Below are 24674 nucleotides of genomic sequence, written 5' to 3'. Positions count from 1 at the left end.
TGAGCAAGCAGCGTTTGGAACAGGATAGAGTCACACATGGAGAAAGGCTGATTGTCAGTTGCAAGGTAAATCATGAGCTCCATGTCACTACGAAGTTGATTGATGCTCTGTGTTGGATAGCACACATTTTTTCTGGCTTTTAGAACCCTTTTTCTTTTCCTATGACCTAAAAAAAATCGTATACATTTGTTAACATTGAATTAACTTCGGATACCGTTGTTTACATCAATATAAAATCATATAAACTTCATTGACATGAAGTTGTATAACTTCGCTACATCGCATCCTAACATCCATTATTTAACTAAGTTACCAGTGCCAACTGTTTCCAATTCATATTCTGCCTCTTCAACTTTGTCCTCCTTGGCAACTTCTGCCTCGTCTAGTATATTTTGATTCTGACACAATTTGATGTACTCATCCTTATGGTTGGATCGCAGGTGACGATCCAACCATAAGGATGCAAACAAATTTATACGATTTTTATAACCGTAAAATTTTGATTTACAACTTTTTGCGGCTTTCTACATCGAATTAATTAATTTTTAACAACTTTTAAAGATTTTCTTTTAAAGAAGTCGATTAAAAGTTAAAGCTACAACTTTTTACGGCTTTCATAACCGTTTAATTAACTTTTTTTCGAAGTTTAACGGATTTCAACTTCGTTTAATTTAAGAAACTTCGCCAAAATCACGGCTTTCAAAGTCGAACAAAAAATATACGATTTTGAAAACTTTAACTCGATTGTTTTATCTTTATCGCCGGCCCTGTTGTAAATTTAATTTTTAATAAGATTTTTAACATTTTTTTAAATATAATAATTAAATGTTATAAAAGTCATAACAATTTATGTTTTTCTTACGAAAATAAATTTAATATAATATAAAATAAATTTTTTTAAAGATTTCCAAATATTTTTCTTAGTTTTTATATCCAGTTTAAAAAAATAAAATATAAAACAATTTTTTTTTCTAAAGAAAATATTAATTGTATTTGAAGCTAAACCATTTAGCCCAGTTTATTTTTACTTCTCTTCTATAGAACATTTATAACTGATTTTATTCGTTGTATTGAAAGAGTTCATTATTTTCAGGTCAAATATACACACTCATTTAATAATTTTTATTTAAAACGGACGATCATTGTTAGAAACTTATGTTTTAGAAGAAGTTGGAAGCAATTTTTGTTTTGTTTTTTTGTTAAAAAATCAACAATTTACCCAGGGTGCAAAATCCCCTGTACGAAATTTTAAGCCTACAAAAACTAACTGAAGATAAATTTTAAATTTAAAAAATTTCAAACGAAAAATTTTTACTTATTTATTTTACATAATAAATATCACAATAAAAAAAATTATTTAATTCTAGAAAATGTTTGGTTCTGACATAAAAAAGGTGCAATGTTGAGTTTGATACAACATTTGCCTCAGTATCGAAATCTAAGGCTTAGCTTACATGAGCTAGCCTTAATGCTGCATTGTACATTTGACTAGTAGACTCACATATACCTAAAAAAAAAAAACACAAGTTAGCAAAAACACGATAATGGATTACTACATAAAAGAAACACGTCTAAGATAATAATATGAAGAACAATTAAGTGGAGGCTTACCCCTAGATGCTGCCATATCCATTACTCTCTCCGGAACAAACTTTATCTTTGGATCGTCATAATAGGTCAGTAAAAAATCACATCCATTCTATATATAATATTGTCAAATTATTTAAAATTACATAAAGCAATATGACGTTATAAAGTAAGCAAAAACAACGATTGAGTACAAAAATCAACCTCGTTAAAATCACTTTTGTGTGGCTTAATAATCATTTTTGAATCATAAATATCGACTCTTTCTACACCATTACTATAAGGTATTGAAGACTTATCAGTTGCTGATTGACATAAAATCATTACTTTTCTCTTATCATCTATCTGCCAAAAAAAGAAACCATTTATAAAATATTAACAAAAAATTTAAATAAATAATTTCGTTGCTCTATGTACCTTGTAACGCCGTAAATAAATATATTCACGAGTTGAAAAAGGATATGGGCACTTTGTGACCCAATGAACAAGTTGTGAATTAGTTTCATTATTTGAGTCAACAAGATCAAGTTTAACCACATATGGATCCCACGATTTACGATATTCAGTATTTATCTATCAAAATAGGTGAAAATGAAAGTATTGAAAACAATAAGTGAAAACGAAAGTATTGAAAAAACAAACAACAACAACTGATAAAGTAACAAAAAAATTTTATTGAAAAGTTTACATATCATAAGAAATATTTTACTTGAACATTGAAGAGGTGATTCGCTGTAATGTTATAGAATGTAGCTTGAACTAAATATTATTAAAAAGAAAAACAATTATTTATAGTTTGAATTTACAATATAGTTTTTACTTTAATTATTTAGAGTATTAACTATTAAATTCATATTCGGTGAACATATATGTAACTAATTTGGAACATATATGTAAATAAATTGGATTACAATTAAACTGTTATAATGGATTTTTCACAAGTCAATTGTTTTTTCTATGTTTCAAAACCTATAGATGATTTCCTTCCTTGTTTCATTATCAAATTTATTTGGACCAGCAATATCAAACACATTAATTTATCAAAAGATAACACAGATGCAAAATTTCTCTACTTTGTATTAAGGAGATTAAGTGCAGAAAATCTATGGTCAACAACATTTGGTGTGATCAGTGTAATAAAAGTTTAAAAGGCTTCATGAATGAAGAATATTGATCTTTGCAAAGCTCTTTATAAAGTTAAATATACTTTCTTCTCATTATTTTTTGATTATTTTTGCAACTTGCCAGATCTAATTTTATTGAGTATAACTTTTTTCTGTTAGTATTTTCAAAGCCTTTTTAAATTCTAATAAAAAGTACGGTGCAACATATTGGTCCAGTTTATTTAAAGCTGCAGCTGATTTTGCTTTTTGCTATTTAAAATCCATTGATGTAATAAACTTATCACAACTTCTTTTTTACCCATCCTTATCTACAATGAATAACACTACTTCGTAATTATAAAACTACTTATGACAACATAGTAGTAATATACAGTCAATGAAAATTTTTTTTTTTAAAGTTCAGATTTGATGTTTAATTGTTTTATAACCATTTTTCTAAAATTGTTTGATATAAAAAATATCAAATAATTATTTAAATATACCAAACAAAAACCAAAAAATACAAAACAAGTCAATTCACAAATTTAATGACATTTTAGTAATAAATCTTTTCTGAAAATAATAACTATTGTAATAACTTATGATTTATTTTTAGTCTGGGTGTGTTAGCTTGAGATAAAAACTAATGCACCCAAATGCTTTAGTTATTTTTAGTTAAACAGGTAATATCTACATATAAAAGATCTATTTTTAAAAGAAATCCTTAATTTAGGTTAACATTAATAAATAAACTTAACAGAAAAAATTAGCACTTTGCTGACTGATAATGTTAAACATTATTAAGCTATTATTAATACTGCTTGTAACATTCATATTTTATAACTTTTAAGAAAAAAAAAAAGTCATATTTTATACTTTTCATTCAAATTTATAACAAGTTTATCAATTCATTTTTGTGTAGCAACACTAAAAAGTTCTACAACTTGCACAATTCAAAATATTTTCAAATCAATAAGTAGTCTAGATTATAAATATTGGTTAAAAACTTTCAAATACTTCTAGAAACATTACCCCAAGAAGGCATCTAATCAGATTTTCAAATACATTAAATTAGAAGTAAAAACTCATTTAAAAACTATATTAGTATATAAAAATTAAAAAAAAATGATTAGAAATCAAATCACAATATTTATTGAATATATATATATATATATATATATATATATATATATATATATATATATATATATATATATATATATATATATATATATATATACACACACAACCCTTGGAATTAGGAAAAATGAGGTCAGCAATAATTTGCCGACTTCAAACACTTTAACGTCAGCATTGCCGTATGCCGACCCTAATTCTGAGGGTTGTATATATATATATATATATATATATATATATATATATATATATATATATATATATATATATATATATATATATATATATATATATATATATATATATATATATATATATATATATATATATATATATATATATTTAATAAATAAGCAGGTCACTGATATTTAAATGTGTTACATATTTTTGAAAAAAAATTATAACATTGTTAACCTTTGTATTTATAGAGACCGTTAGGTAGCCTCTTCCGAAATACTATACAATGTTCACTACTTGTAAATTCAGACCAATCATCTGGAACAGTGTTTACTAATTTGCTTCCTGACGGAGACAGTTGAAACTGGGATATATTGTCATTGTAATACCTAATTAAAAATAAATTATTATTTTAGAAATATCTATATAAAAAAATATCTAAATAAAGCAACATAAAAACAATTTAAGAGTAAAATATACTAAAATTTTATACATTGAAAATATTAAAAAATATTAGACTAATGGCAAAAATAGAAACCTATTTTTCTAAATTTTTTAAAAACAGTATTTTATTCTAAATATTGTGCAAATAATCTACATCAATAAATTAAAATTCATGCATAGTTTACATAAAACAATTATCTAAAACTGTTATGAAAACTGGAAATATCTAATAACTCTTTCTTTTTATTAAACATTATAAACTACATTGATTTAATCATATTGATTGATTAATCATATTGATACATGAAAAACATGTTATTATTTTTTGTGAATAGTAACATACTTCTACATTCCAACATTTTGAACTGTTCTTTTTTCTCCTGAACCTACTCACTACATTTCTAAAGAACTTAATTCTATTGGTTAAAGATGTTATTCTAGATTACATCAAGAACTTGAAATTCAATAAATATGGAGGAAGATAAAGTATAAAATAAAAATATTTGAATATGTAAAAAAACTGAAAGTAAAAAAATGGAGATTTGATGAAATTTATAAAATTCATAAAAATGCTGAAAGAATTTAATCGGGTTATACTACTTTATATCCATGTTACAGACATTTGTATTAAAGTTTTATACTTGATTATAAGTTTGTGTGTAAAGTTTTTTACAAACTGTTAAAACCAATAAATGATTTATAAAATTTATTATTTCATGAAGCTTTTATTAAAGTTAAAAAATTACTGACTAAATAAAAAAAATACTCAATCAACAACTTTCTTATTATAGTACTATTTTATTTTTATTCTATTCTGATTCACTCCTAACAAGGCTGCAAGCAACCACTATTAAGTTGGGAGATTATTAGAAAAAAAAAGATAGAGTTATAGAGCAAGAAACAATTGACAGAAGACTTGCAAAAGTTGTAGGTTGTATGAGTCAGGAAAACATAACGATTGGAGAGAGCTCCAAAGGGTTGAAGTGCATCAAAAAACTAGAAAAACAAAAATTTTTAGAGCATGAAAGGACAGGTACAGTAAAAGAATATGACTTTACTAAATGACAAGTCTAGCAAGAATGAGTTTTAGTTTATGGAACTAGAGATGATAGCTCCTTTAAGCAGCAACTATGAAAGTATTTGTAGAAAAGAGAAAGAGATGCAACTTTACAACAATGAGTGAGAGGCTCAAGCTTGGCAGAAAACCCACATATGACAACAGTTTCCCATACGGAGACAAATAAGAGATTATTATAGCTAATTTAGCAATCGATTTTATATATGTTTTCCCTGAGAGGTCAGTAATGAACGATAATCCAAGAAGAAGAGTCAGTGAGAGGGTTGCCATTCATTAATATAAGAATGTCGACAGCACTGCCATGGTTGTTTGCAGTAAATAACTGAGGTTTGTTGGAGTTAAAATTCACAAGCCACTGCAAGTCCCAATAAGTTACAGAAATGAGATCAGATTCAAGATTGGCTGTCTGTTTTGAGCAATCAAAAAGAGAAGACTTTTTGCCAAGACAGGAATATAAAGTTGAGTCATCAGCAAAAAGAGTTTAGATATAAGGTAGTCAGGAAGATCATGACTACCTTAATAATAAAAATAATTGAAAATAAGAAACAAAACAGAACCAAGGATAGAACCTTGAAGTAACCCAGAAGTTACTGAAAATAAAGAAGAGTGTTCGAGGATGACTTTATAAAAGCATTTAGAAGGAAACAATTTGATACCCTAAAAAACTTTTCCAGATGCACAATATGAAGCAAGTTTATGGAAAAGACCAACATGCCAAAGTTTGCCAAAAGCTATAGTTGTCAAGAGCAATAGCTTAGCCTCACTGCTTCCATCTAATGCATGAAGAAATCTTTTAGTCATAGCAGTTAGCAAGTCAACCAAGAGAATCGAAAACCGTGTTGATCGTCTGACAGAAAGTTATTTGACTCAAGTTGGGATGTGAGAAATTTGTTGATCAAAGACTTAAAGACCCTGCTAATAACAGCAAGAATACTGGTCAATAAATGGAGGGGTCAGAATGCTCTCCAGAGTTTATGAGAACTAGTTTATTTCCAATTTTCTGCTAGAAATAGGCAGGAAAACAAGAATCAGTCAAACACTTGTTTTGAAAGACTGACAGGAATATTGTCTGGACCACAAGCTGTAGAAGAGATTGAGATACGACTTTAGGACGGAAGCTAAAGTGATTTGAATGTCTAACAAAGGATTAACATGTTTTATTGGAACGGAAGAAAGAGGATGGCCATAAGATTCAAGAGTCGAATTAGAAGAAAAACTATTAGCAAATAGTTCTGCCTTATCCTTGGGAGAGGTAATATGATCAGTCCCATGAATGAGAGATGGAATGATAGACCTACCCTTGTTAATGATGCTGCTGAAGATTTTCCAAAAGTCTCCAGAACCTAACTTCTGAGATAGGATACCAGATTTAGTGAAATAAGAATAATGGAGCTTAGCATCAGACTTTTACGTCAATTTCTTGCAATAATAAATATCTGTTTGTTCTCATGAGTTTTTTTTTTAAAAAAAGATAAAAATGATTACAATTAAATATAGCAGCTGCACAAGAAGTTGAAAATCATGAATAGAATGAGGCTTGACTTAATACCAACAAGAAGTGAAAGCTTTCTTTTCCTGTCTGAATCCAGGCAGGAAAGGAAGTAGGAGGCATATTTATCAGCTGGTAGAGAAAAGAAATCAACCCAAGGACCATCACAAAGTACTAAGTAGTGAGATGATAGGATGAGACCAAAGAAGAAGTATGAGATAAAAGATTTATAGAGATGCATGGTCAAAATATCTTAAGGGAGAAGAAGAAGAAACTGAACACAAGCTAGAATTAGACACAAGACACAAATCAAGGAATAAAGGAAAATGATTAGAGTTGTCAGTCACAAAGTTAAGTATCTGAGTAAGAGATTGAGAAAAGATGCCGGCCGTGGCGCAGTGGTTAGAGCGCTTGCTATATATGCAGGAGATCCAGGTTCGAAACGAGTTTTGGACATATTTTCGCATCACGGTAAGGAAGGAGGCGTGAACTTCTTGGTTAAAGGCACTTCCACAGTGCTCTGTGACAAGACCGCTAAGTCTTCTTGGGGCACCTAAATAACAAAAAAAAAAAGAAAGATGAAGAAGTTACAGGCTTTAGTGCCAGCAGGGTCGGTGGTATTAGAGCCAAGCCATTCAGTGTGATGAACCTTAAAGTCACCAATAAAAATTTTTTTTGGCAGAGAAGTAAAAAGAAAGGACATGTTCAATTAGATCATAAATTACATCTAAAAAAGTGCAGTCTTGGGAAGTAGGAGAACGATAAAGAACAAAGAGAAAGGTGATAGAGTGAAGAAGTGCTAACCGGAAGCACATAAAAGAATGGTCAAAGCATTAAACCTGATTTCACAACAAATAGGTGAATTGATGCCTATGTATAGCCTTAAGGCAAGCATGTGATAATTGGAGTCTTTGAGAATCAAAGGATAGAACCCATCAACACTGAGATCATAAGAAGGAATAACTAAATTTAAATTAGGTTCACTAAGAGCAAGCAAGTCTGGTGAATTTTGCAAGAAATAAGATTCAAATGATGGCAGGTTGCTTTGCAGACCACAAATATTTGTAAAAGATAAATTAAAACAGTTTGATGGTGGTCATGGCTTTTCATGTTTAATATTTTGAATTACTTTTGGCATGATTTAAGTTTAAATAGAACTTGTCTCATTCATGTATAGAGCACAGCGACTAATCAATGAGCTATCTAGTTATCTCAGTTCTGTTAATTAACCTAAAGTCATAACTTAGGGCTCTAAATGTGGCTTCGACAATGCACACTAAAAGTACAAACAGGGACACCACCCATGGTGATAACAGGAAAAGTTGCATAGCCACTACCAAGGAGAAACAAGCAAAAATTTATGAGTAGAGTCAAAAAGATCCAGCATTCTTCATCTTAGGCAGGAAACAATGTAATACTTTGTGTGTGTGTGTGTGTGTGTGTGTGTGTGTGTGTGTGTGTGTGTGTGTGTGTGTGTGTGTGTGTGTGTGTCATTCTGATTTGCCTAGGGCCTTTTACAAGATAATAGCTGGATGCAATTAATATCTACCCAAGATGGGTATTTTATCTTTGCTATGTGGCCTTTTACAAGACAGTAGCTGGATGCAATTAAAAACTGCCCAAGATTTTTATCAAGACACCATGTCTAGCCTTTACTCAACCAAGAGCCCCAAAGCAGGGGAGTTTTCGCTGGATGCAGTTAACATCTGCCCAAGTTGAGTATTTTTATTGAGACACCATCTCTCTATATATATATACACTTAATATCAATGATTTAGCTTTGAGATTCAAATCAGAAACATTTACTATAAAACATTATTAATATTAATTGATATAATTTTGAATAATTGAAAAAATAATAATAATAATAATTAAAAACAATAAACAGATTATTTAAAACCTAATATATAATTACACAGTCCACTGATTCAGTAACACATTAACAATTAATTGTAATAACAAAAATAAATTATTTATATGTGGATTAAGTAATTAATCAAATAATTTTTGATGCCACCATCTTGTGAAACATTTTAATATCAGTTTAGACATAATTTTCAAAAAATTAAAAACTCCACTTCACTATAATTTATTATATTTGTTTGATTTTGAATAAACATAATTATCTTAATTCTAAACAAATTATTTTTTAAACAGTTTTTATGTTATTGATCTCAAAATAAATAAAATTTATATATGTAAAAGGTGCCACAAATGCCCCTAAATTTAACATTTATTAAGTTTGGAAAATATATATACTTATTTTACTTCGCTGGCATCAATTTTCTTCTTAGAGTAAATAAAATTTAAATATATAAATGATTGCTATAAACATTGCAAATAAAATACTTTTATTATTTTACAACTGTACCACTGACTTTTTGTTTTAATTAAAAAACTCACAAATGCAGAAGACCAACAATTAATTAATTTGTAATGTTCTGTAAAAAGTATATATATATATATATAAAAAAAGAATTAGTAAATTTTATTCAATTGAATTTGAATAATTTTAAATAAACTTTAATATTGACAACAATTTAAACATCAACAAATAGTAAAAAAGAAAAAAAAAATTATTAAAAACAGTGTACATTATCAAGAACATTATTAAACATCATTTTAAATGTTTTTTTTGAAAATTATCTTTTTTTCTTTACTGTAATCAGTCATGAAAACAGGAGTTAAGAATCTGAAACAGTGCTTAAAAAAATATCTTCAAAAATGTAGATCATATATCTTAGCACCATAAGATGCCTTTATAGCAAATAGCATATCTATCGTATAGTACTATAATATGGTATAAATTTATACTACAAATTTGCTTTAAAAATAAACACTGAAATAAAATAAAAAATAAAGTATATTACGTGTCAAGTTCAGCTTCCGAAATTCCAGTGTGCAACCAACAACCTGTAAAACATTTACTTTGATCCTTCAAAGAATTTATCATATTACATCTGCAACTCTTAAATTTTTCATTCTGATGAATTAATGTTTGCCTATTGCTAGAGTCTGAGGTTTTTACTTTTTGTTTATTTTTTGTATTACGAAAGTCTTCCAAGTTTTGTTCTTGCTGCATGCATATCTTGTGATAATTAGCTATAAAATTGTGTAAATTTGCATGTTTTTTAAATTCCTGTTTACTATAACTGCCCTCATCTCCATCCATGGATAAAGCTGATGTAAAACTTGAGCTATGATTCTCAACTAGATACAAAAAGTCTTTCCTAGCTTCATAGTTAGCAATTGTTAAAAATAAACCAGAAAGTAGTCTCAGCATTTTATTTCTAGTAACATTATCTCGTAAACAAGCTAGGTCTTTTCCTGTTTTTTCTTTAGTTATATCTCTTATTCCGTGTCCAAGAACTCTGGCAATATATGAAAGCCCCCTGTAATTTAAACGAGGTGGAAGTCTTTCATTTGATTTTTGGTATATAGCATTAAATGTAACATTATTACACAATTTATTTACTTTATTCCTCATGCTACGAATCCAATTATGTTCATTCATTATATAATATATCTATTAAAAATATATTGAAATACTTATTAAATATTAAAAATGAAAATTAAAAAAATATAATTTAAAAGGTTTTATAAAAAACTTCTTTGATAAATTTTTTCCAGCTTTATTTCATTTTTTATAATACTACTCAACTACGAAGAGTCAAAAAAATTTATTAAAATTTCTATAAAATTTATCAATTCAAACTGTTTCTATTAGCCCATATTCAGAGTTCTTTCCTTGATTTATTATAGTTTCACATTAACATGGTTTCACTGTACTTCATTTTAAATTCAAATAAAGTTAAATTTCAAAACTAGCCAAAACCAACTTTTATCGTTTTCAATAGCTCAGGGGTAATTAAAAATTATTTTGAAAAAGTAACTACAAAGTTATTATAAAGGTTTTGACAGATTTCTAGAAAACAAACTATAGTAACTATTCAACTATAGTAAATTTAGTAAAGAAATAATACAAAAAAGTAGAGAACAAAAATAAATTAAAAAATTGAAATTTGGGTTTTACCATGTAAATTGAAGTCATTTCATTAACCCCTTTATATTTTCTTCAAACTTTAACCAGGGATAATCAATTATGAAACATGAAATAATTTTAAACTTGAAATTTCAACTCTAAATTTAAAATCTTTTAATATCAAATCTAACTAATTTTATGCACTTAACTAAAAATGGTTAAAAAGTTATAATGTTTTGAAATTCAGTTTAAAATGTCCTTTTCTGTCTGCAAGTGATACTTTTTTTTTTTTTTAAACTGTTAATATCTAATGACAAGTTAGATCTATGGCAGTCATTACTATAGATTGAACAATTAAATGAAGAGTAACAAATAAGATAAATAAATCAGTAAATAAATGCATAAATAGAAATAAAAATAAGTTAGAGTTTAAGAAACTAAAGATAAAAGTTTATTTAATTATTTATATACATTCAGGTTATCAGCTTCATTAATTTCATTTGTTAATTTGGTAATGAGTAATTTTTAATGAGTACATTTGAGGGTGTTTAATCCAAAAATGTAGAGATAACCCATTTCAAATTAATAATGGTCACTTTTTAATTTTATAAGGGTCAAGACAAACTTCTGCTCCATTACCATGGATTATGTTTTCATTTACTACTAGAGTCATCCAACCTGAAATATTTGAAAAAAGAATAAATAAAAGATGAGATGTTTGGCTATTACAACATAAAATATGGTTTCAGTGTTTTGAATCATAATTTAGATATGCTATTTTGAAAATTTGACAGACTTGAAAATTTGACAAACAGAGAATTCTTTATTTGGGTTCACATTCTCTATTGTAGGTTTTATTGTCATACTTTTTCATGAACTTTTAATTCTCTGATTTCATGATAAGAACTTTCTAGGCCTGCAGCATTCAATATTGACTTCATATTTTGATGTATTGTATGTACACAGAATGCGTGTCTTTTGGACAAGCAAAGATGCATTATTCAAGCTGAATACTACAAAATCTGGAGAACTTATTTTTATGTTCTGGATTCTTCATCTTATATGCTTTTATATACTATAAAAGCTATTATATTATATAAAAACTTTAATATACTATAAAAGCTTTTATATACTATAAAAATAAATACGTTTTTTTTTTCAATACTAAAATAACCTTTTTTTTACCAAACATTTGTCTCATACACAAATTTACTCCTCATAGTAAAAGACTTTTAAAAGTTTTACAATATCTCTGCTGATTTGAAACTATTCAATCACGTTAGGGTAAGCTTTTAATTTACTCTTTTTACTTGATGATCTGAAAGAGGTTGATTTTTAGACTGCTTGTAAAATAAAACAAACTCTTCTAATGCCTAAAAGAATGTTAACAAAGTTTATAATCCAAGGTCAAGTAAAGATATGCAATTTTAGGATGAAAAAAATATAGTAGACATCTTAACAAAGTTACTAAAAATAATTTCAAGAAGCAAATTTAAAATAAAGGTGCATAAAACATACAAAATATCAAGGGATCAAGGGTGCATATTCTCCTCTACATCGCTTTAATATGGCATGTTAATTTGATATTTTACCTAAACAAATTTTGATGATAATAAACTATTCAAACCAAAATTAGAATGCAATCCTAGCTTTGCCCAAGAGTTGTCCAATCTCTAGAAATTTGAAAATTTTAGTAAAAACAACAGGTTTATCGCCCGATGAATATATACTCTATTACACGCTAAAACCCATTACCATAATAAAATTATTCAATTTATAAAGTTTATTGAAATACTTTTTAAAAAATTTACTTTATAATAATTGTTATTTAATTAATATTAAATAATCTAACTCGATAGATGACAACTTTCTTAAATAAAAACAACTAAATAACTAAATAGGATTGCGTAAAAATTAAAAGTCCAAAGTTTACTGAAAAATTGCGGAATAATTTAGTTCACGTGGTTTGTTCCAAATAAGTCAGAAAAAGAAATTAATCACCACATAAATAAGATGGCAGCAAAACAAGAATTAAATATCCCACAACTATTCACTGATGTAACGAAAAACTTTCGAGACGGAGATTTTGTTCAAGCGCAAAAGATATGCAACAAAAGTAATTATATATATATATATATATATATATATATATATATATATATATATATATATATATATATATATATATATATATATATATATATATATATATATATATATATATATATATACATATATACATATATATATATATATATATATATATACATATATACATATATATATATATATATATATATATATATATATATATATATATATACATATATACATATATATATATATATATATATACATATATACATAATATATATATATATATATATATATATATATATATATATATATATATATATATATATATATATATATATATATATGTCCATTTTTAACAAATTTTAACAAATGTGAGCATTTTCCACAAACTAACTTGTTATTAAGTTGCCTATCATTAGGCTAAATGCTGTATTTTCAACTGACCTATAATTATGTAGACTAAAGATCCCCATTATTTTATGTCATGTAGGGCTCTATTAATAAACTCTCGTCCCTAACCAATATTAAACTGTTTCACTATATTATTTTTTGCAATTTCTAATTTACATGACACGGCTATTTCAAGTGAGCTTTGCAGCTTCTTGCTATTTTCTGAAAACGTTTACTCAAGGAGTTCTAATAAAAATGTTATGACTTTAAATACTAAAGATAATTTTATTTGTAATAAATAAACAGTAAAAATAAAAAGAATGAAAACACCAATAAAATGTTTTATCTTATAAATTTGATAAACTAATCAAAAATTTTTTCGACTTCATAAATGCTACAAATAATGAATATAGCTGAATTTCAATAATTTTTTGTTACTTTTTATTGCAAAAAAAAACTGAAAATACATATTTCTGATATTTATTATCAAGTATAAACATTGTTAGATTATTATAAAAATAAAAAAGTATTACTTAAATTTTATGTAAAATAAAACAGAGATTATTCATGTGCAAAAAAATATTAGAGAAAATGTTTTAACATTTAATGTTTTACATCATCACTTTAAAAATCTAAACAATAATTTACGCGAAAAACTAGAAATTTCAATAGCTTATGTTAATAATCAAAAATGTTATATTTTACATCTATGAATGATAAAACTAAATATAAAAATGCAATTAAAAATAATTAAATTTTGACAAAGACACACCAGTGACATTATGAATATGATAAAATAGACATTGGTTGATAAGTGTTCCTAATTTCAATTTTCTTTAATCCAATATGGACTCCATTCTGTTGCTGCATCTTTAAGGTGTGTCAATTATAGCAGCTGAAAGGTGGCAACATCAATGTATCAAAATAATTTTATTGTAAAACCTAGTGAGTGCTACTGCAGTTTCTCTCACCACCCCCCCCCCCATTTATTTTTTTATTGATTATGATAGAAAATCTTGTGCTCATTAAGAATCCTATAAAAACATAGGTCTGAAAATCCGCAGAAAGTGCACTAATTTTGAAGTTTAAAAAATTACACTAAAAAATGCTAATATTCACCATTTTTTAAAAATGTTTTAATTTAGAATTAGATTGTTTAGAAAATCTTTTTTTAATTATGTAACCAGGTATTTATTGTAATCAAATTTTATTTGAATTAATTTATTTTATTTAAATTGAATCTTTTTATGATTATTTTTTAAATTAACACTTTTAAGGTATTGCTTTTTAGATGTACATACATCAACTGACAAATAGGGATTGACACATTCAAGTTAACTTTGAAAAGAAGTTTGTTCATAACCGAGTATGAAATATATTACGAGTATTAGTGTTTTCAATGTAATTTTTTAAACTTTATCATCAAATTAGAGTACTTTCCTCAAGTTTTTAGACCTATGTTTTAATACGATTCTTGATCAGCATAAAGTACTCTATTATAATCACTAATTAAAAAAAAAAAAAAACTGCAGTAGTGCTACTTAGTGTTTGATTAGTTTATTTGTTACTATGATAGCATGGTTTTCTGATTTGAGCTCATTTTTTATTGCAACATCTAAATCTTTTTGATTTCTGCCTTTTGCCCAATAGGATCTTTTATTTTGCAGTTAAATGGAGGTTTGATTTACCAATATGCAATGCTTTGCATTTGTATCTCCATTGAACTTAAATGACCACTTGTTTGACCAGTCTAACACCTTGATTGTGTCTTCTGGAAAAATGTTGTTGCTGTTTTTATTTGTAACTACTGATATATTTTTCTGTCACATGCAAATGATATGAGTTTATTTTGTTTTTTTTCTAAGTCATATATAACAATTGTAAATAGAGGTGAACCATAAAATGAACCTGGTACTCCACTTGTAGTTGTAGTAGTAGTAGTTGTTGTTGTTGTTGTTGTGGTTGTTGTAGCTGTTAATCTGTAGCTGCATTAACAGCAAATGGGTTAAAAACTTACATTAAAAGTTTTTAATTATTTAGAAAAATACAATAATTTACTAATAAAAAGAATAAAAAATTTAAACAAAAATTAGTTCTAAGTTAATTTTTTAATTTTTCTTTGATGCTAGATATTTGTCTAATTCATTCTTGAAAATGTTTGCATTTGTTGGCTGAAAGGCTGTTTATTATGAGATTTTGTCTTAGTACAAATTCAGTTTGTTCTCTGCTGTAGTGGAAACCGCAACCATAAAGCTTATAACATAACTTCAATAATGATATCTCATTAAAAGCTTTTGCAAAATCCAAAAATTGTGTACCAATATTATTACAAGATTGTTACGAAGTCTAAAATAATAGTCTCTAATAATTTGGAACAATTTTTACTATTTGCAAACCCTTGATGTTCACCTGCAATATTCAACATCAGTGTCATTAAAACTTTAATCAATACAAAAATTATCATATTTTAAAGAAAAACTTACAGGGTCGAGTGTCTTATCTTTTGAAAATACTGATATAAAATATACATAACTTGCAGTATCTATTTCCTTTTTTATAGTTAAACTATTAACAGTTTTCGGTGCTTTAATTGAATCTTTTATGACTGTTTTACTATTTATTTATTTATTTATGCATAAACACATTTAGGGTTATCTTTGATGTTTTTGTCTAATTTAGTTAAAAATCTCTTTAATCTTTATTAATCTCTTTTTTTACATATTTTTTAAGGATTTTATTGTCATTTACTTTGTCAGTTAGTTTTAATCTTGAATGCCTGTGTTTATAACATAACTGTGTATGTGTATGTATGCGTATATGTATATATATATATATATATATATATATATATATATATATATATATATATATATATATATATATATATATATATATATATATATATATATATATATATATATATATATATGAAGACCTCAGTGGAAAAACCGGCGTTGTCACATTTAAAAAGTATTGAGAAACTATTTATTGATCATTAATAAAAGTCTTTATTTAAAGCAAATAAAACTAAGCAATTTAAAAAAATTTATATTATAATTATTTTATTTAAAATTTATTCAAAACAAAACATTTTGTAATTTTTTATAAATTAAAAAATTTTTTTTTTTTCTTTGCTTTAAATAAAGACATTTATTAATGATCAACAAATACTTTCTCAATACTTTTTAAATGTGACAACGCCGGTTTTTCCACTGAGGTCTTCATATATATATATATATATATATATATATATATATATATATATATATATATATATATATATATATATATATATATATATATATATATATATATATATATATATATATATTTAAACTCATTACATTTTTAATTTTACCTTGGAGAAGTGAGTGTTTCTAATAAAAAATGTTAAAAAAATGTACCTGGTGGTTTCATTTTATTGTCAATCACTTTATTTGGGATTTGTATAGAAATTACTTTTAAATTTTGTAATATATTTTATCTCATTACTGTGTGATATGTTTACATATCATATTAAACTGCGAAAAACTATTTTATCTGATTCTGAACTTATTTTTTGTACCAGAAAAAAGTTGGTATTGATAAACAAGTTTGTTGTTATAATAATTTAAATCCTCTACAACTTAAGTGTTTCCTTTGTCAGCCTTTTCAATGTTTTTTCTCGCTTTGTAATGCCATAATGAACTATAATAGGTTTAATTTGTGCAGTTTTTTTAATGATTTTATTTAGTTCTGGAAAAGTTGCTTAGTATTATAGTTTAATTATACTAATGTTATTATTTGTGGTACGATAAAGGAACTTTAATAGACTTTATTGTTTTGGCTCATTTTTGATTGATAATATCAATATCGTCACTTGCATTCTTGATGTTAATTAATTAATTTTTTGTGATTTTATATCATTTGGCATATGGTTAATAATAATAAAATAATGCAAATAAATTTGGGCACATAATTATCAATGTTTTTCAATGATGCAAGAAAGTTATTTTTTCTTATTTTAAGAATTTCATATTCAGACAAGTCACTGAATCATTTTTTTTTCTTTCTCATTACCTAGGAATAAATAAGTACATCAGCTAAACTTGTAATATAAATACCTGTGTTTTTCAAAATATTTTTGAAACAGTATCTTGATTTGGTATTTTATTCAATGCCTTTAATGAAGCATTTTTTCAGAGTTGGCTTTATCTTTTTTTAATGGTTTTAAGCCATAAATAAGTAAAGGTAAATAGTGTTTTATTTTCTATAAAATTATTTGATATAAATCATTTGCATATTCTAAAATTCATGATAAAACTATGGACTTAAAATAGAATAAATAGGTATGTAAATGCATTGTCTGATAAACCTTAATTAAGCCTGTAGGCAAAATTATTTTTAAGAATTTTTTTAGTAAACTTTATGTCACAAATTTATAAAAAGATGATTTTTTTAGTTTTGAAATTTAACATAATTTTTTTTATTATCGTTAATTTTTTAGATTGACCATAGAATAAACCTCAATTAGAAATTATTAAATAGTTTATGAGTAGTAGGCGAAAATTTTGTTAAGGCCAAAATAATAATAAAAAAATCTTTTGACAGTTTTTATTTATTTTTTTGACTGTTAAAAAATTTACCTACAATTATTGCTCCCTTATTTTAAAAAATAGCAAAATTATGAGAAAGCAAACATAAGACTTTATGTTATGAATGTTTTAAGAAATAAATAGGAAGTATAAGTTTTTTAATATAAGGATTTTTTTTTTTTTCAAGCAACATATTTAAATTTCATTGATAGTTTTTTTAATAGCAATATTGTTTAATTTAATGATATTTAGATAATTTTTAATATGGTTTCAAATTTAATTTAATTACAATGCAATACTTAAAAAAAATGCAACTGATGTCATTTAACTATTAATGATATAAATGTGTATATTGATTAAAGTTACATTTACTTGTGTTACGCAACAAAATCTCATAACAAGGCCTGCATTATAATTTACAAAACTTTTTCTTTATTTTCATTTAGTATTAAAAGCATTTCCAAATGATATTGATGCAATTAAATGCAAAATAGTTTGTCTGATACAACAATCTTTTTTCCAAGAAGCACATGATGTCATTGTATCTGCAGAAAAGAAACAGTAAATTTTTATTTGAGTTTTTTTATCATTATCATTAACGTTATTAATATTATTACAGGCCTAAGCAGCAACGGCAAGCAATCAATCGCTCTGCCTGACCATGGTTATAGTTTTTTAATGCGACAACTTGCCCACAGCTTTTTAGATACTTTAAATAGGCGCTAAAAGAATTAAAGCCGTGGGCAAGTTGTTGGTACAAAGTATTATAAGTGCATTCAAGCAGAGCGATCACTCATCCTTCCTGCCGAGGTCTGTTATCATTATATCTTATTTATAACTTATATTATAACTATTAGTTTATAACTAAGATTATAATTATATATATATATATATAAATATATATATATATATATATATATATATATATATATTTATATATATATATATATTTATATATATATATATATGTATGACATAAATTATATTTTTATTTTTATTTAATGAAAATGTATTTATTTAGACTTCTTTCCATACCTTTCGAGAAAAGCTACTGCTTGTACAGGTTAAATAGATTGCAAGAAGCAAAGTTAATTCTTTCCGGTATCGGAAATCTTGGATTGAAGGAAAAAGAGCTTTTAGCCCAAGTGGTAATTATACTATGCTTTATAATATTATTTATTTATGTTTATAAATTCAAACTTTTTTTTCATAAAATAAACGATCAGGTACAAGTTGTGTTCATATTAAAGAAAATGTTAAAAAAAATATGTTTGGGCTAAATTTTTTGATTAAAACTAGATAATAAATAATGTATAATAAATAGTATGTAATATAATAGTATAATGAGTAGTATATGATGTTTTATCAGGTCAGGTTATCCTGCTACTGGTAACATGTAACCCAGTACAATCTGCTTGATGTCCTGCTGCCTTGTAGGATATGCCTTTTTAGGCAAAGGTAAGGGTTGCCAACTCCGACATAAAATACCACCTGCCTTAGGGCTCTTGGTTAAGGAAAGGCTAGAGATGGTGTCTTGAAAAAAATACTCATCTTGGGCCGATGTTAAATGCATCCAGCTACTGTCTTGTAGAAGGCCTCCTAGGCAAAGACTTAAAGGGTAAGCAGATTCTTGTAAACATCTGTTGACCAGCCTCGCACCCCTTCTTCATCTATTAGGTTGGCGCAGATGTATTTTTAATACATTGTTTCCAGTTTAGGTTGTTGAATGCTGGATCTTCTTGACTCAATGCATGGGTTTTGCTTATGTCTCTATTTTTGTGACTAGGCAACTCATTCTATTATCTCCTAATGAGGGTACAGCTCTAAAGCTTAGTTTTATGGTTCTGAGGCTGGCTGGTAGTCAGGTTTCCCGAACTCTGTGGTAGCTCTCAGAGAGGCTGATTCCATCAACAGCTGAAAAATATTAAAGTATTAACAGTGCCATGTTGAGCATGGATGGTGTCCCTGTTTGTACTTTTGGTGTGCATTGCGGAGACCACATTTAGAGCCCTTAGTTATGTCTTAGGGTTTATTAATAGTAATAAGGCAATTGCTTGGGCTATTAAACAGTGCACTAAGTACCAGGGATGCGGAGTCCCAAAAAATACTCCTGATTTGAAAGTCACAAAAAGATTACTGTATCCTAGTTTTTGGTATACAGGAGCACTAAAAGTATAAATAAGTTTATGGACTACTAATAGGAAAAAAATTAAGACTTTTAGGTTAGAGGAATAATCGTTTTTTGATCCCGGAGTCCTTAGGTATAATGGCGGCAAGGACTCCAGGCTTAAAAACAATAAGTTTCAAGTCATTAAATCTCATGAATTTTTTTATTATGGCAGATAATAAGTCAGCAAACGTGTTTAGAGCTTCTGGACACTACAGGCTTGGAAAAAGTAGAGATAAAAAGTCGGAGTCCTTTTGGGACTCCGCATCCCTGCTGAGTACTGTCTATGCTTTAAGTAAAGTTCTTTAACAAATTTAAAAATAAATAAAGTACCAAAAACTATAAAACACAAAAAACCATCATCATCACCAAGTTCTCTAAACCTATCATTCACTAATATTTGTGGCCTTCGAAGTAACTTTACTTCTGTTGAGTCTTATCTCTTGCAAAGTTCACCAGACCTACTTGCTCTTTGTTAGACTAATTTAAGTTCTGCTGTCTCATCTTGTGATCTTAGTGTTGATGGTTATCCTCCTTTAATTCCTAAAGGTTCCAATAGTCATATGCTTGACCTGGGCATTTACATTGGTAAGAGTTCACCCATTTTTCGTGAAACTAGGTTTGAACCCACAGACTATTCTTTTATGTGCTTTTCTTTAGCACCACTTCACTCTATCACCTTTCTCATTGTTCTATATCGCTTTCCTTCATCTCAAGACTGCGCTCTTTTTGATGTTATTTCTGATCATATTGATCAAGCCCTCTCTCTTTACCTATAATCCAATATTGCTGTTGTCAGTGACTTTAATGCTCATCACACCTAATGACTTGGCTCTAGTGTCAGTGGCTCTGCTGGCGTTAAGGCCCTCAACTTTTGTCTTTCTCAATCCCTAACTCAAATAGTCTTTCTGTGGCCCTTGGGTAGAAATCTTTCGTCTTCCTGCTTACAAATGTGCTTCTTACAAAACTTCATGGATTCAGGCTGGCATGGAATCTTTTATTCCCTCTCGATGGTTCTCGATGATTCCCTCACTCTTCTCCATGGTTTTCCTCATATTGTGCTGCTGCAAATGCTAATCGAAACCATTACTTCCATACCATTGTAAAAAGCTTTTGTCTAACGCTAAAGCCCGCTATTCTCAGGTCATGAAATCTCGGATTTCATCACAAAAATAAGGCTCTCGTGACTTCTGGAGAGTCTTTAATAGTATCAATAATAAGGGCAAATCTGTAATTCCACATGTCTTGTATGGTTCAGACTTTTTCACATAACCTAAAGACAAAGCTAAATTGTTTGCTAAGCACTTTTCATCAATATCATCTCTTGATTCCACTAGTTGCGTTCTACCTGATTTAGCCGTCAAACAGGTTGATCCATTGCTTGACATTCGTATCATAAGTGATATCCTGCTTAGACTCTTCTACAGCTTGTGGGCCGGACTACATATCTGTTATAGTCTTGCAGAAGTGTTCACGGGAGCTGTCGTCTATACTTTTAAAACTATTCAACAAGTACTTATCGGAGTCTTGCTTTCCAGCCTGCTGCAAAGTGGCATCTGTTATCCCTGTTTTCAAAAATTCTTGAGAGCGATCTGTTTCATCTAACTACCGTCCCATAAGTCTTCTTCTTATCATAAGCAAGGTTTTTGAATCTTTATTTGATAAACACTTTATCTCTTATCTTGAATCTAATACCATACCTTCTGATCATCAATATAGATTTCGATCTTCTTGTTCTTTAACTGATTTGCTAACAGTAATAATTAATAGGTTTTATTGTGCATTAGATAAAGGTGGAGACGTTAAGGCCATTGCTCTTGACATTTCTAAAGCTTTTGAAAAAGTTTAGCATAATGGTCTTCTCCATAAGCTTTTTCTTACTGTGTACGATCTTCCAGATATTGTCACGTCTAAGATGGCATTGTTGTCTGATGATACCACCATTGATTCTTGTCATGAAGCCAACACTCTGATTGCTTGGAGGGGGCATTTGAGCTTGAAAATGATCTCACTTCTGCTACAGCAAGGGGCTCACAATGGCTGGTGAATTTTAATTCAGATAAAACTCATTTTTTTTCAGCCAATCGTTATCACAATACCTTAGATCTTCCTACATTTATGAGCGGTAATGTACTCAATGAGTCATCTACCTTTCATCTTCTAGGATTAACTCTTACTTCCGATCTTTCTTGTAAACCATATATCAAATCTGTTGCAAAATTAGCATCTGTTAAGGTTGCATCTCTTTATCGAGCTCAACACTTTCTTACACCAGATTCTATTCTCTATCTCTATAAATCTCAAATCCGGTCTTGTATGGAATACCATTGCCATGGGGCGGATCTTCTAATGATCGCCTTTCTCTTTGATACAAGATGCAAAAGCGCATTTTAGACATAGTTTGACCTGCTTTTGCAGCCAATCTCCAACCATTATCTCATTGTCATAATGTTGCTTCTCTTTCTCTTTACTACAAATGCTATAATGGCCACTGCTCTATAGAGCTAGCGTCTCTTGTGCCATCTACTAGAAGTCATTCTCGTGTTACTCGTCATTCAATTAGGTCTCGTTCTTTTTCTGTGACTGTTCCTAAGTATTCCAAAAACTTATTCCTCATGTTTTTTTCCTCAAACATCTGTTCTTTGGAATTCGCTTCCTTTATCTTGCTTTCCTGATTGATAAAATTTGCAATCCTTTATGTCGTCTGTCAGTAGTTATTTTGCTCTACAATCTTCGTCTTTTCTCTTCCGGGAACTTCCGACTCTAATTAGTGGTTGCTTGCAGCCTTGTGGGTTTAAAGATATTGTAGTTTTTTTTTGTTTTTTTTGCCACAATTACCAATTCATATTTATTTGTATAATTTTTTTACACAGTCCCAAAAAAATTTTGTGATGCAATTAAAAATAAAATAATATATTTGGTTACGAGATTTCAGTAGCGTGACTTATTTTTAACAATTGTAAGTATAAATCTTTATCTAGATTTTTATATTAAAAAGTTATTTACTTTCACATCTCAACAAAATATATATTATTTGTCTGTGTAAGTATGTATTATATCAAATTTAATTTGTAAAGTTTGTATTATTTATTTTATCTACTTGAAGTTTTAAAACTTGAAGTAATCTACTTGAAGTTTTACTTGAAGTAATAAAATTTTGTTTTGCTTACTTTTTAATTATTATTTGAAACTATCCCCAAAGTTAGTCAGTATATATACACACAACTGTGACTACTTAAGTAAACTATAAGTAACATCAGCATAGTGTATTGTAACTATGAATAAACAACAATGGTTGTTAAAAAACATAAAACTACTTTGAATAAAAAGTCTGAAATTATTTAAAATAAGGTCCCAATGGCGGATTATAACCCGCTATTTAGATAACTGCGTCTCAATATTATAGTAATAGAGCATCCACTGTACTACACTAATATAATGTCTAATAGGAAGAAGTAATGTATTTAATCCCATCTCATACAATCAACAAATAATGCTTATTTCAAAAAATTGTTAAATAAGTAAATATATAAATTTATATATTTACTTATTTATAAAATCTTTTTCTTTATCTTTTATAAAATATTTTTTATAAAAGATATATTAATTTATTTTATATTAATATATTGTTTTATTTTTAATTGCATTATGAATAATTTTTAGAATTTAGCAAAATATTATACAAATGATTTTTTGGTTGGCAAAAAAAAAAGTACTTTAATATCTTTTAAAAAAATCCACAATGACATTATATACTGAAACTGTTATGAATTAAATGCACACAAATAAATTATGCAGTCTGCAGATTGCATAATTTATGGATGGAGAAGGAGAATGGAGAAGGCTGAAACAACAACTTTTGTTTTAAATATATGCGTTTATTATTGAGTTTTAATCAAAAAATTTTATCCCAAATGTTTTTTTTTAAACATTGTCTTTAGTATGAACACAACTTGTCTTGCCACTTGGGGATCTTTTTCATATCCTTAATAAAAAATTTACTTTACTATATAGATAATATCATTATAAAAGTAAAATAACATGAAATATAAATAAGATTATATATTATAAAAATTAAATCTATATATCATACATAAAAAAATGTTTTATATGATTTGTTATTTAATTTTTATAATAATATTTATTTGTTATTTAATTTTTCTTTTCCCTTTTAAATAAATCTGAAATATGGAATTAACAAATAATTATACTTTATATGAAATTTCTTGAAGAACATTAGAAGAGTTACAATTAATTAAAAAAAGGTAATTATTAAAAAAGAATATAAAATTATTAGAAAAATATTAGGGTATTGTTGTATATAAAGATCTAATAATTGATCATATCTCATAAAAAAAAATTATAACAAGTTTAGATTTCTACTGAAGTATTAATGCTTTTGTAACCTGATAAAGTATGGATTTTGTGTATTATCATTCTAAATTTTAT

General features: G+C 27.2%; 2 protein-coding genes across 2 annotated transcripts in view; one reads left to right on the top strand and one right to left on the bottom strand.

Moving 5' to 3' along the window:
• Nucleotides 1-1305: 1305 nt before the first annotated feature.
• On the bottom strand, nt 1306-10568 carry LOC100208182 (uncharacterized). The gene is made up of 7 exons (XM_065793002.1): nt 9886-10568; nt 4242-4393; nt 2297-2346; nt 2005-2160; nt 1792-1932; nt 1612-1699; nt 1306-1507 (listed from the first exon to the last, which is right to left on the bottom strand). The coding sequence occupies exons 1-7, from the start codon at nt 10527-10529 to the stop codon at nt 1446-1448; spliced, it is 1293 nt and encodes a 430-aa protein (XP_065649074.1). The 5' UTR covers nt 10530-10568; the 3' UTR covers nt 1306-1445.
• A 2371-nt stretch (nt 10569-12939) lies between these two features.
• The window catches only part of LOC100200095 (signal recognition particle subunit SRP72), a 44823-nt gene continuing 33088 nt past the window's right edge, over nt 12940-24674 (top strand). Inside the window, exons 1-3 of the mRNA XM_065793001.1 lie at nt 12940-13113; nt 18505-18619; nt 19080-19206. Coding sequence (XP_065649073.1) covers nt 13011-13113; nt 18505-18619; nt 19080-19206 — 345 coding nt within the window. The 5' untranslated portion in view covers nt 12940-13010. The remainder of the gene's footprint in view (nt 13114-18504; nt 18620-19079; nt 19207-24674) is intronic.

Source organism: Hydra vulgaris, chromosome 03, assembly GCF_038396675.1.
Source record: "Hydra vulgaris chromosome 03, alternate assembly HydraT2T_AEP".
Lineage (NCBI taxonomy): Eukaryota > Metazoa > Cnidaria > Hydrozoa > Anthoathecata > Hydridae > Hydra > Hydra vulgaris.
This window is presented reverse-complemented; position numbering and strand designations above follow the sequence as displayed.